The sequence below is a fragment of the Ranitomeya variabilis genome, chromosome 2 (assembly GCF_051348905.1).
Source record: "Ranitomeya variabilis isolate aRanVar5 chromosome 2, aRanVar5.hap1, whole genome shotgun sequence".
In the NCBI taxonomy this organism is placed as follows: Eukaryota; Metazoa; Chordata; class Amphibia; order Anura; family Dendrobatidae; genus Ranitomeya; species Ranitomeya variabilis.
The window spans coordinates 993,561,088-993,575,259 of NC_135233.1; the positions used below are offsets into that span (position 1 = coordinate 993,561,088).

The window sequence follows — 14,172 nt, forward strand, 5'->3', positions numbered from 1 at the left end:
AAAGCTAATATTGAACGGTCTTGACCTTAAGGTTAAGCTAACAAGAAATAAGGATGCTTTCTGCCTCATGTCCGCAGAAGTCGAGCCGCTGAAGGTGCAAATCTCGCAAGCGGCTCTCTACGTGAAAAGAGTGCAGGTGTCACCGGCTGTCCGAATCGGCCACAGCCAGGCCCTCCTATCCGCAACCGCCAAGTACGCTATTGACCGAACATGTCTGAAAGTGTACAGCATAGCCGCGGGGACACGGATCACGAACCACGAGAACCTCTTCCTAGGTCAGATACCAAAGACCGTTATAATCGCTTTTGTGGATAATGAATCGTTCAGTGGCGTTTACGCAAAAAATCCAATGAACTTCCATCACTATCATATCAATCACGCCGCTTTATATCTGGACGGCCAGCAGATACCCGCGAGGCCTTATAACCCTAATTTTAATGATGGTTTAGCCATCAGAGAGTATATGGCGCTTGCCCATATATCCGGCAAGCAAAAGGCTGATTGTGCCATGGCGATAGATCGTGAAGAATTTATGGACGGATTCACTCTATTTGCTTTTGATTTATCGCCTGATCAAGAGCCTGGAGGACATTTCTCGCTCGTTAAAACGGGTAACCTACGTGCTGAAGTCCGCTTTGCGCTAGCGACACCCCACGCGATAAATATGATTGTTTTTGCGGTCAATCACACCATTCTGGAAATTAATAATAGGCGAGAGATCTTGTACGATTTTAATTAGCGATGGACAGTCTGCAGCTTACAACGATGCTGAAGTCGAATAATTTTACAGCCCGCATATTCGTCGGTGTGTTTCCGTGTGATTTGCTTCCGGAAGAAAGGGTGACTCAGAGACCCGCGGCATATATCGTGAATACAGACCCGGCGAATCAACCCGGGCGACACTGGGTATTAATCGTACTCTGCGATGATAAGACGGGTGTGTTTTTTGATAGTTACGGCCTCAGCCCTGAAAATATTATCTTCCCACGCGAATTTGTGACATTCCTGAATAAGAATTGTGACGCTTATTGTTACCAGAACGCGCAAATCCAAGACCTGTATACACAAACGTGCGGCCACTACTGCGTATATGTTTTACATCATTTAGCGCGCGGATTACCATTCAAGAATGTTTTACAACATTTCACGAATTCTGTACGAAGAAATGAAAGAATCGTAACAACTTTTATTTCGGCAACGTTTTCAAATTTAACACGTTCTAATTGTAATTATCAATTTACACAACACTGCACTTGTCTTCGGTGATCTAACTAGTTGTTTAAATTCTTAGAGGACGTTCAAGGTGACAGATGCTTTGTGTGACAGCTGCTAGCAAATTCTGTGTTTTCGCAGCTAGTGAGAATTCTAGCACAACTTACTTCACACAGTAAACTATTTTTAGCCATCCTCTGCTTGCGCCGTTATTTGGGGTACCTGAGAAACAGCTGCGGGAGCCCCACAAACAATGGTTTGAATCATACGCTGTCATTTTCCAAGCACCGTGATCGCAGCTGTTAAGGTAATTAATTAGGAGACACTATTCCTTACTTAAATGCAGGCAGAAGTGTGTCCGTTAACTAGACAGTCCGAGTTTCTGCAGTTAGAATGTGTTCAGTGATAATGAGCCACAACTTATAGCGGATAAATAATCACATTATTTTGTAAGAGTTTGTTGCTGTATAACCAATGTGCTATTGAATGCTATTGCTTTTATACTCTGCAAGAATCATTGAAATGTATTTGAGCTGTGTTTATTTACAATAAACATCTTTTTACTTTTTTTACAATACCCCGACTTTTGCTTTTTTATAAACGTATAAAACACCACGATTCATACCTGCGATTGTTGTAATATGGTCGCACACATAATGCGGCCATTATAAAGCACCTATAAATATAAAACTCTAATATAAATCAATTACGGGGGTAACACTCATGTTGTAACATGCCCAGGGGCATGTTGTAACATGCCCCGGGGATAATATTCATGTTGTAACATGCCCGCATACATATATATAAATATAAAACTCTAATATAAAACAATTACGGGGATAACAGTCATGTTGTAACACGCCCGCATACATAATGCGCGCGTTATCCCCTATAGATATAAAACTCTAATATAAAACAATTACGGAGATAATATTCACTCTATTAACAAATTAAATTATATAAAAAAGGGAGGGGGAGCTGCCACACAGCTGCTGTTAGAAGACAAGGAGGCCAGCTGGCAGGGGGGAGGGGTTACACACTTTGATACAGCTTGATAGGGGCGTGTCCACCTGTCAAATTGAGTTTGACGAGAGCTCCCTCTGCTACACTACTTGTGTTGCATGTTTGTGATACCTGGATGCAGTTGTCCTTCTTTGCCTCCAAACGTAACATCACTCTCCCCTAGAGGAAAATAACATTACTGCAACGACCAGGACCCTGGGGCGCTGCACCATCATGGGCTTATTCCAGTAATAATATCCCCGTTCTGCGGTTCTTCTCCAACAAATATAAAAAAAACCAACTCTACTCACCTTCCCCTGCTCCCACGATGTGTAGCTCTCACTTCCACAGCCAGCGCAGAAACTGGCAGCTGACTTCAGCTTGCAAGTGATAGGCAGCACATGACGTCACTGCCATGCACCACCAGTGTTTTGCACTCCGATGTCAGCTGCCAGCCTATTATTGGCCGGCAGTGTGTATTGTAGTACAAGGATCTGGCGAGTCTCTGAAATAGTTGTTGGCGTCGGTGGGACCCTCCCATACAGGACCGGTCGTTATGCCCTTGACTAATCACACTCTGATGAGACTCAGTGTTTGATCACAGTGTCAGCATAGTGTGATACAATTCTTTCGGATGGTGAGAACATAGAGAAAAAAAATTCTTCATCTTCTTCATTGTATCAGTCTGTGGAAATCGGACTGCACTCAGATGTCATCCGAGTGCAGCCCGATGGTTTCCATGGACTCATTGACTTGTATGGTCAAGTGCGATCCAAATATTGGATCAACTGCATGCAGCGATTTTCTTCCTAGGACAGACACTGTCCAAGGAAAAGATAGGACATGTGCACAGCCCTATTGGATAACATTGGTCCAAGTGCAATCCGATGTTTTGTCGAATCGCACTTGGACTGATAATACTGTACGACCCTTTACAGAAATGATGTCACCACTACCTTATCAGGTATCTCACAGTCATGAGACGAATCCTGGGTTTTATTTATTTGTATATGAAGTATTCGACTTTTCTTTAAGAACTTTTACCTTAACACAGGACAATTATTTATATCTTGATGTCATTAGATATAAAATAGTCTAAAAAAGAGCGCTGTGATGTTAGAATCGTCAGTTACTAACACACCCATACACATGAGATTTATATTGACCAAACCCTTTGATTTTAGGGCAGTTGTTCATGTGCCAATCCAATTTGAAAGATGTCAGGGTAAAGAATGAGTGACATATTGGATCTTTATAATATAGAGAAGCAGGTTTTTGCTATGTAATCACAAAACAGCATGGTGTAGGGACAGAAACCCTGATTCCAGCGATGTGTCACTTACTAGGCTGTGTATTGCCGTTTCCATAAAATCAATGTTTTATCCAGTAAAGTTTACCACCAAAAGAGTAGTTGTCTGGTCCAATGAAGTCCTCCTGCTCTGTGTAATCACACCCCCGCCACTAATTAACATCTTTCTGCCTATGCACAGTGTACACAAAAGCTGTCAATCAGTGGTGTGGGTGGGTTATACACAGCTCAGCTGTTTTGACCTGCAATGTTCAGACCAGTGTGCTCACACAGTATGCTACTGTCACTTACTAGCACAAAACCTAGACCCCCTATCAGAAGAAGACTTTTACATCCTTTGTAACACGTCTACTACAGAAAGGAGCTCTGTATGGTGCAAGCTGTACACACGTGAAAATGATGTTATCCCAATAACCTCTAACATTGAGTGAATACATTTCTCTACAGCTGATAAGTGATGGCAGCGTGGTCTACGCAGAAGCTCTGTGGGACCATGTCACTATGGACGATCAAGAACTGGGCTTCAAGGCCGGCAGTGTCATTGAAGTAATGGACGCTACCAACAAAGAGTGGTGGTGGGGTCGCATCCTGGACAGTGAAGGGTGGTTTCCAGCAAGTTTTGTACGAGTAAGTATGAAGTGTATTGTCGTCACCATAAAGTTGTGTAGTATTTATCCGACCCTAATGTATGACACTCAGCAGTGCCCGGTACAATACGTCCACTCCATCATGTTATGCTCAGTACTAACAATCCATAGAGAATGAAAAATTGATGTCCACTGTGGACTTGTTTCTAGGGTCCGCCATGTTCCTTGTCATAGCTTGTGTGGACACTCCATCCAATGATTCACAACTGGCTCATTACCCAATTACAACATCTTAACAATACAGAACATACACAAAATGATGGACGAGTTCAGTGAGCACCTGGACATCAAACTACCTAAGCAAATGTTTGGAGAAATGTCATGTTCTTGGTGATGTTCTCCATTGTTGCCTCCTTATTCCTGGGAAATTTCAGTCAGTTGTGCTACCACATACTGTGAGAAGAGGTTGCCTCGATGACCCCTGACTATTTGTGACATGTCTGTACAATGTATGCTCCATGAAGTAGCAATCAGGATAACCTCTCCACATAAAGCTATGTTTAGGCTTGAGTTTTTGAGGTGTTGAAGAATGACAATTTTTTCAAGCGTGAATCTCTTCAGGAAATGCTCTTTTTTGGCCCATTCTCCATGCAGTTTTTCTTTTCCTGAGAGGCCATTTTGAAGGATTTTATTTTTCCTGAAAGGGGTATTTTTTTGCAGCATTTTTGATTGGATAATGTCTAATTTGGAGTGGATTCCATCAGTACCTGCCTAAAAGAAGTGACATGGATTTTTATCCTATCATCATCTACTTTCCAAAGTGAGGGTAACAAATGCAGTGTTGCTTCATCCATATATTATGCATCCTACCGAGGTACCGTGAGAAAGCCAAAATATTTCTATCACCTTTGACCCTTTTAGATGCTAATAAACAAAATAAAGTAGCTACCCCAATAGCTAGTGGCTTCTCAGACAGAACATGTACACATTACAGTCTATAAGGCTGATCACGTGTCCGTGTTTTTTATCACCCAAGAGTACATAAAAAAACAAAGATATGTGCACATTCAAACATATGGATCCGTGAAGATAAAAGTTGACAATACAGGATACCATCCATGTGTCGTCCTAATCCTGTCTGTTTATTAATGTTTATAAAGCTGATTTATGCTGACTAAACCGCAGGCAGCATGAATCACAGCCGGCCTGCACGATTGTTCTCTGGAGTTTCAGAGTTAGAAGATCCGGCCGGATACCACAGCCAGAGATTAGATTTAGTGATGAGCGAACGTGCTCGGATAACATCTTATCAGATCATGCTCAGGTGTTATCCGAGTATCTTGGGCGTGCTCATATATTATGTTCGAGTCTTTGCGGCTGCATGATTTGCGGCTGTTAGACAGACTGAACACATGTGGGGATTCCCTAACAAACAGGCAAAGCCCGCATGTATTCAGGCGGTCTAACAGCTGCAAATTATGCAGCCGCAAGGACTCGAACACAATATACAAGCACGTCCAAGAGACTTGTATAATAACCGAGCATGGTCTGATAAGATGTTATCCAAGCACATTCGCTCATCAGTAATTAGATTAGTCCGTCTACACCCCTGGCCGGCTATTCCCAGCTGTGCTCAAAGAGATCGACAGGTCTCTGTAATGACCTTGAGTCACAGGAATGGAGAATTGTAAATGAAATGGTAAATGCAGGTACACACAAGTAGGTTTGTGGTTTTTATTATGTCAAACCTCAAACCTACTTGTGTGGACCTGGATTTACCATTTCATTTACCACAATTCTCCATTCCTGTGATTTCTTCGGTCTGAAGACCCGTGGACCTGCAGCAGCTGGGTTTCTTTTCCATAGCATTATTATATAAATTTTAGCATAACCTTTTATACTATCTAAGTGTCAAGCGGACAAGACCCTATTGAGCTTCTTTCTGCTCCATAGTTTTCTAATGACCTGGAGTGGCGCCGTGAGAAGCTGGTCGGAGGGAGGTGCCGGACTAGTCTTGTCTCTGGCTGTGGTCCCTGGCTGGACCTTCAAACTATATTTTTCTCTGAAATGCAGGAGTATTTCAGAGAAATCTACAGTATATAGCTGGCTGTAATTGTGCAGCCAGGCTCTGATACATGCTGCCTATGGTTAGGGAGGCCTCAATCAGCTGACTCTTTCATGGGTAGGAGAAGCTTAGATTTTATTTTTTTTACTCTTTGCATATGAGAAAAATGGATGACACATGGACCAATAATGGATGAAAAACATATAAAGAAGCACTGATTTAAAACAATCTGTTTTTCTCGTAAGCAAAAAAAAATGTCTGAAGGGTTGGTCTGCTAAACGATCTTGTGGGCTCTGCAGCGTCTGGACCCTCTTATCAGGCCAAACGTGGGTCCAGCAGAGAGTCCCCCGCTTTGCTGGTCAGTCAGTACAACTTTGTGATCCAGAATTTTAGCATTTGAGTTTATGAGTGACTCATGAATGAGCGTCATCCATAGTCTGAGGGACGTAGAGAAGGTTGGCATTAGCCATGCTCTATTTCACAGCCATATTTTTAGTTTTTTGTTTCCCACTATGTCCAGTATATAAGGCCGAGAACGCAAACTCTGGTGTAACACGCCATCTGGTGAGCAGATGTGTTCATGGGTGGTGGACATAGTCTGCCTCCCTATACTGCAGTGCTTAGTAATAGTACTGATCATTATGGTGTGGAAGTAATATTCACTATTTGGTGCAATGCATTTACTACCATCCTCATATCCACGCAGCTTCGTGTGAACCAGGATGAGCCTCTAGAAGACTATACCAGTAGACCCGGAGACAAAAACCTGGACGCCAAGACTCTCCTGAGGCGTCATGGCTTTGGGCAGACGAACAAGGATCAAATGAGGACCAACGTCATCAATGAGATCTTGAATACAGAGAAGGATTACATCAAGCATTTGAAGGATATATGTGAGGTAAAGGAGAATTTAGTGATCTACCAACAAAACTAATTTGGGCAAAAGCAATATAGTGTAAGGACCTACTTCTGGTAAAAGCAAAGATGCTGCCATAATTTAAGAATATTGGTGTAAAATTGTGCCTGAAATTACAGAACTCCCAGCTGCAATACCACTTTCCACCACAGAATATGGCATGGACTTTCCACAGACCTCAATATAACAGCGCCCCCACAGGATAAGTTTGAAATAATGCACCAGGCCTACATGGGGGAGCACAATATATCATTATAATGTTGAAATATACATTGTTATTGAGTTTATGGTGTTATTTCGAGTTATTTTCATATTTAAAATCTAAGTTTCAATAAAAAGAAAAGATGACATTAAAGTGATTGTCCACCTTTGGGGACATTTTTTTTTTACTTTAATGCATGTATTTCGGGATAAAAATAATTTGCGTGTTATTAAATATGTTGTATTGTTTGGCGTTTACATGCTTTTTATTTCCCTTCATATTCAACTTTTTTGTGGTCTTTAGTCATAAATTATCTGAGATGAGCAAACAAAAAGACAGGTAACAGATACAGGCTCTCCGTCAGACCATCATAGTGGGCTTACTGATGGATATTCAGTTGACTCACTGGGTTCCTCCTCTAATTGTGGCTACTTTGCTGATTCTGGAACAGTTTTTCTTTTTCTTCTAGGTTGTTACGTTCCAAAGTTATGTTCCGTGGTAATAATGTTGCACATTTTCTGTTCAGCCAACTGGGCGTATACCACAGACCCTCACTGTCCAGCATTCTTTATCACAGCTGAGAGAATGCTGGACAAAGTTCGCTTTCTTCTTTCTCCCTCCATGTGAATTTTTTTATATTATTTTTAAATTCTTTAAATAAAGCGTCAACTTTTACTGCCCATCCAGTAGCTGTACCTAGTACTTCTGTCATTGCTCAAGATATCACAACTCCCCCTGCTCCGCTTCTCATCACAATGCTTTCTGCACATGTTCATTAGATGCTTTACTACAAAACATAGGGTCTCAGTCAGTCTATTGCTGCTAATGTACATGTGCAATTTTTCAAAGAACAGGAAGTGTGGGCCTAGAAGAGCCCCAATGACCAGTATGAAAACTCCTATTTTTTTAAATACATATTGTGATATGAAAAATGTAAAAAAGTAAATGTAAAAATATATATATTTAATATAAAAACTTGATTTAGGCAATAATTTTTTTAATGTTATTTCCTTTAACTGATCTGTGGTTTACCAATTTACATGTTCCCAGGGTTACATCAAGCAGTGTCGTAAAAGGGCCGACATGTTCACAGAAGAACAGCTTTGGACAATTTTTGGAAATATCGAGGACATTTACAAGTTCCAAAAGAAATTCCTGAAAACATTGGAGAAGAGAATCATCAAAGACGCTCCTCATCTGAGCGAGATCGGCTCCTGCTTCCTTCAGTTTGTAAGTTACGTATCACTGACCGGTTACTGATCCCAGCGACCCATAATGGCCACTGATTCATTATCTTACATTTCACTCATTTTTCTTTCATAGCAAAATGACTTTCAGATCTACTCCGAATACTGCAACAACCACCCGAACGCCTGCACAGAACTCTCCAAGCTGAGCAAGGTCAAAAAGTATGGCTACTTCTTTGAGACTTGTCGCCTGGTGCAGAAGATGATTGACATTTCTCTTGATGGTTTCTTGCTGACACCGGTGCAGAAAATTTGCAAATATCCCTTACAGCTTGCTGAGCTGCTGAAATATACCAACCCCCAACACAGGTAGGAACCAGCTTCTCAGGGGAGCGCATGGGCCCAAATTACTACTTTTATCTATCAAGGTGCAAGAATAAATCCACTAAGATACACAGGGATGGATCTATTCAGATCTATTCATACAGTAACAACAGTTTTGATCTTAAAGGAGTATTCTCATCGCCAAGATCCTATCCCAATATGTAGTAGATGTCATAATAATAAAGTTAGCAAATACCTCCAATTAGAAATGTAGTATAGTTCTTCTGATTAGCTATATCCTTTACCCCACGTGCAGGACATTGCAGTAGCTTAGGTATCCATGGTTACAACCACTTGCAACTAGCTAACTCACTATATGAGTGGTCGAAACCGTGAATACGCAAGCTACTGCAATGCCTGCACATGAGGTAAGAGACATAGCAAATCAGAAGAACTATGCTATATTTCTAATTGGAGGAATTTGCTAATATCATTATTATCACACCTATTACATATTCATATTGGGATCTCTGAGATGGGAATATACCTTTAAAAGCGATCACAGGATTTCACAATATAGACTGTATATATTATGAAATAGATCTCTCGGATCTGATGAGGCTGGTGCACTTACTTTGAAAATCCTTGTATTGTTAAATCAAGTGACAGATCAGTGACAGAGGAGTTTTCTGACTTTTTTTTACACAAAGTTGCATGGTAAAATTGTACTTCACTATCAAAAAGACTTTATATCCGCTAAATTATGACATAATCTGGGTTGTATTGCTCTTCTGTGCTGGAAACAAGTGAAAGTTACTTGTTTTTCTGGATTATCAGATGCTGGATTAGTAAGATTCATTGTATAATGGAAAGTTATGTAATTAATGTAATGTAAAGTGACGTTGTCTCTGCAATGTTTTTAGCTGAAATGATGCAGAATTCTGTGCAGCCGCAATGAGTCAGTGGGACAAGGCAGAGGCGTTCCGTAAAGGAGTAGTACGGGGGCGGCACACAAAATTTCGGGCACCCAGCCCATTGGTCATTCTGATCTAGGACAGCAGTTCCAGCCTTCAGGGAATATTCACTGAGCCAGCACTGGTGAGAGACCGCTCAGCCAGGGCCGGACTGGCCATCTGGCAATTCTGGCAAATGTCAGAAGGGCCTGTCTAGTTGTGGGCTCTTTTCTGCTACGTTGTTAACAGAATAGGTGTTCTCAAGACACCCATATTGTTAAGAGTTGTGATGGAGCACAAAGTCGCTGACTCAGTCACTTACCCCACCAGGCCACCAGGATCATTAGAAATATTAGTCTTGTAGTAAATCTTGCTTTTATCTATCCAGGGTAATATTAGCAATATACCCCATCTAGTGCTTGGGAATGGGGACAGCATGGGCCTGTGTGATTTCAAATGCCAGAGCTGAATTTCAGTCCCAGTCCGTACCTGCGCTCAGCTCACTGCTGGCTGCACTAAAAATGACTTTGTCATCTGCTGTTGCGCTCTGCATAGGCAGCAACAAAAGTGCCAAAGCATTCAGTATAATGATTATACTGAGAACTTTGTCATCTGGATTGCTGCCTATGCAGAGAGCAGCAGAAAGACATGATAAAGTTGTCTTAACTGCTGTGCAGCTGCAGTAACAGAGATCCTGTATTACCGGCTGCCCAGCTCTTAGTGAGTAAAGACACTGGCCCCGATTCATCAATATCAACATTTTTCACGTTGGTCTCGATGAAGGGGTGGGATGCTGCGCCTCAGTACCTGCCTTCCCACAGATCATACTGCAGGCAGGGTTGTCTCGATGGAGGGGTGGGATGGAGCGCCTCAGTATCTGCCTTCCCACAGATCATACTGCAGGCAGGGTGGTCTCGATGGAGGGGTGGGATGGAGCGCCTCAGTACCTGCCTTCCCACAGATCATACTGCAGGCAGGGTGGTCTCGATGGAGGGGTGGGATGGAGCGCCTCAGTATCTGCCTTCCCACAGATCATACTGCAGGCAGGGTGGTCTCGATGGAGGGGTGGGATGGATCGCCTCAGTATCTGCCTTCCCACAGATCATACTGCAGGCAGGGTGGTCTCGATGGAGGGGTGGGATGGAGCGCCTCAGTACCTGCCTTCCCACAGATCATACTGCAGGCAGGGTGGTCTCGATGGAGGGGTGGGATGGAGCGCCTCAGTACCTGCCTTCCCACAGATCATACTGCAGGCAGGGTGGTCTCGATGGAGGGGTGGGATGGAGCGCCTCGGTTTTGATGAATTGGGCACTAAGACTGTCATATTGAGTGCGGCCATGGGCGCTATTATCAGGGCACATCGCGGGCTATATTCAGGCGGGATATAAAGTCATGTTCGAGTGATTGCTGAGCTCGGCGTATCAATCTGTGCTGATCAGAGATGTGGGTGCGGAGGTGTTCTGCCAGAGCCGAGGACAACGTTCTGTCTTTTCTAAGAGACTGACAAATGGAATTCACGTTCAAAAAGGATCTGTTGCATTAAAAGGGTTTTCCCATCTAAAAGATCCTATCCCAATATGTAGTAGGTGTAATTATAATAATAATATTAGCAATTACCTCCTGTTAGAAAGGTAGTATAGTTCTTCTGATTCGCTATGTCGCTTGCCCTATGTACAGAGCATTGCAGTAGATTAGGTATCCTTGGTTACAACCACTATCTGTCACTATATGAGTGGTTATAACCATGGATTCCTAAACTGCTACAATGCCCTGTACATGGGATAAGTGATATAGTTTACCAGAAGGACTATACCACATTTCTAAATGAAGGTATTTGCTAATATTATTATTATTATTACTACACCTACTAATATTGAGATAGGATTTTGGAGATGGAAATACCCCTTTAATGATGGAAATGAAATCAGAGGGGCCCCACTGATTATTATGAGGTCTGTGTAGGACCAATTTTGTGTGAATTTTTAGAAGGGGAAAAAAAAGTTCCTGCATGCTGAATATTTTCTTCTAAAAACTGGCACAAAATGGAACCCAAAGGGATCCCATGATAATCAGTGGGGTTCCCCTTCTTACGTTTGCATAACTGATGCATTTGGAACCTTTTTTACATGAATTCCTCTAAAGGAAACAGAGAAATGGAATATATGTAAATGTGAACTATGGGAAGTCTTACTTTAATTACAGGTGCAGGGAATAAGGGGCTCAAATACTGGAGTGGTGGAAGGGACTCATAATACCTATTTTACCCGGGGCGCTGATAATCCATCCTGCGCTGGGTGCACATACGTGGGGGGCTGGGAGGAAGAGTCATCCGATGGGGATGTAGACCTAATAGTAGGATGATGCGTCTGTATGAATAAGTAGAGCGTAAATGGTTTGTAGAAAACACAACGGTTCAGCCTCCATTGTTGCTGATTATATCTAATGCATTTTCTGTCCATTCAGGGATTTTGCAGATGTAGAAGCCGCATTAAACGCCATGAAAAATGTCGCTAAGCTGATCAACGAGCGAAAGAGGAGACTGGAAAACATTGACAAGATCGCCCACTGGCAGAGCGCTATAGAGGACTGGGAGGTAGATGTTTATTCTTTGCTCGTATGGCACCAACTTATTCTGCAGCCTTTATGTACATCGTCATCACTGTCCCCATTGGGGCTCACAATGTCAGTTCCCTATCAGCACGGCTTTTGGAGGATCCCTACCACTGTTTCACAGATTGATGGCGAGGATCCACTTGCCAGAATAGATTGTTAGGGCAATTGCCTTAAGGGGCTGTCCATCTTTTTTTTTTACTCAGAGCAATGTATTTGAGTCAAAAAATGATTTTTGTAGTTGTTTTTTATAAAAAATGTTGATCTATTTATCCTCTATAGCGTTTGTGTTGCACTGTCTACTGCTGACTACAGGATGAGTTAACTGAACGTCGGTCAGTGAGCGCGGTACGATGGTCTGAGAGGGGGAGTTTGTAACTCTTTTATCTATATTTTCTGAGCTCCTCTCAACTGAAGAGTGACCACAGACCACCTCAAAGTTGGATGTGCAGGGAAATAAAGAGTCTATGTGAGGCTAAACTGTGCTAAATGTATATTGGAACTGAATGACGGAAATGAATTTAGCCCCAAATGAATGCATTTAAAGGGAACCTGTCAGCAGGATTGTGCATAGTAACCTACAGACAGTGTCAGTTTGGTGCAGTTAATAAATATGCTTGATTTTGTCTTGAGGAGTATAAAAAAAATCAATTTTAAAATGCCTACTGCGCAGGCACGGCGGGCGCCATTTTTAAATGGATTTTTTTTATATACTCCTCGGGGAAAACATCAAGCATATTTATTAACTGCACATTGAACATGCGATTATGCTGCAGCGCAGGTGCCACAGCCGACGCCTGTCTGCAGAAGGTTTTTTTTTTAATGTACAGATATTTATTATGCAAACAAGGGATCAGTGACCTGTCAGCAGTCTGCATTATGAATAACTAATCAGAGCACCACATGAAGACCACCATAGGCCGCCCCAGAGCACGAGCATATCATTAACTCAGAACTGAAAATAAAGATTAAACAACAACCAGAAGATGGATTTCATCACCCAGGTATCATTGTAATCAGTATAATGGCGCCGACCTGACACTGTCTGTAGGTTACTGAGCACAATCCTGCAGACAGGTTCCCTTTAAGCAACAAAAAAAATCCTAAAGGTGGACAACTTTTAAGAATCAATTGACGGTGAGCGTTTGCAACCCTTTGCCTTTGGTCACATCATGGATCTATGTTTCAATTTGTTTGAATAAACTCAGAATTTTTATGGAGCTGGAATCTTTTCTTTCTTGTATCTGTACCATCTCTCCCTTACACAGAGGCGCTCATTTGGCCTAGCCCTCCTGTGTTCTCTATGAGAAAACTGCTGGCTGACATATTGGCTTATCTCCTGGAGAACATCGGACATGCATGATTGACATCTCCCTGAACATCAGTCGGACGGCGCCCCTGTACACATTAGATTTTCGTCCAAACACTTTGATATCTTAGGGTTCAGCCGAGATTATTTAAAAGCGAACCTGTGAGCAGGATGTTGCTAAGTAAAGTACAAACACTGTCAGGTTGGCGCGGTTACACTGAGGGTGAAGAAATCGTCTTGTGGTTCTTGTGTAATCAGTGTTAGAAATTTGCAGTCTTATCTTCCTGCTCTAAGCCAGGGAAACCAAGGAAAGACCTGCCCACAGGTTGCCCTGAAGCACAAGGATGTTCCTCATCATAGAGACAGAGAATGAGAGAGGCAGACAGAGAGAGAGAGACACACAGAAAGAAAGACAGACACCGAAAGACGGACAGATAGTGTCTATCTCTGTGTGTCTCCCTCTCTATCTCTCTCTCACTGTCTCTCTCTCTGGCTG

At 42.3% G+C, this 14,172-nt stretch overlaps 1 protein-coding gene across 2 annotated transcripts in view; it reads left to right on the forward strand.

Moving 5' to 3' along the window:
* The window catches only part of ARHGEF4 (Rho guanine nucleotide exchange factor 4), a 128,502-nt gene that overhangs the window by 103,008 nt on the left and 11,322 nt on the right, over positions 1–14,172 (forward strand). For both annotated transcript variants that reach the window (XM_077291096.1, XM_077291098.1), the window contains 5 exons: positions 3,971–4,150; positions 6,882–7,073; positions 8,344–8,523; positions 8,617–8,849; positions 12,221–12,350. In XM_077291096.1, coding sequence (XP_077147211.1) covers positions 3,971–4,150; positions 6,882–7,073; positions 8,344–8,523; positions 8,617–8,849; positions 12,221–12,350 — 915 coding nt within the window. The remainder of the gene's footprint in view (positions 1–3,970; positions 4,151–6,881; positions 7,074–8,343; positions 8,524–8,616; positions 8,850–12,220; positions 12,351–14,172) is intronic.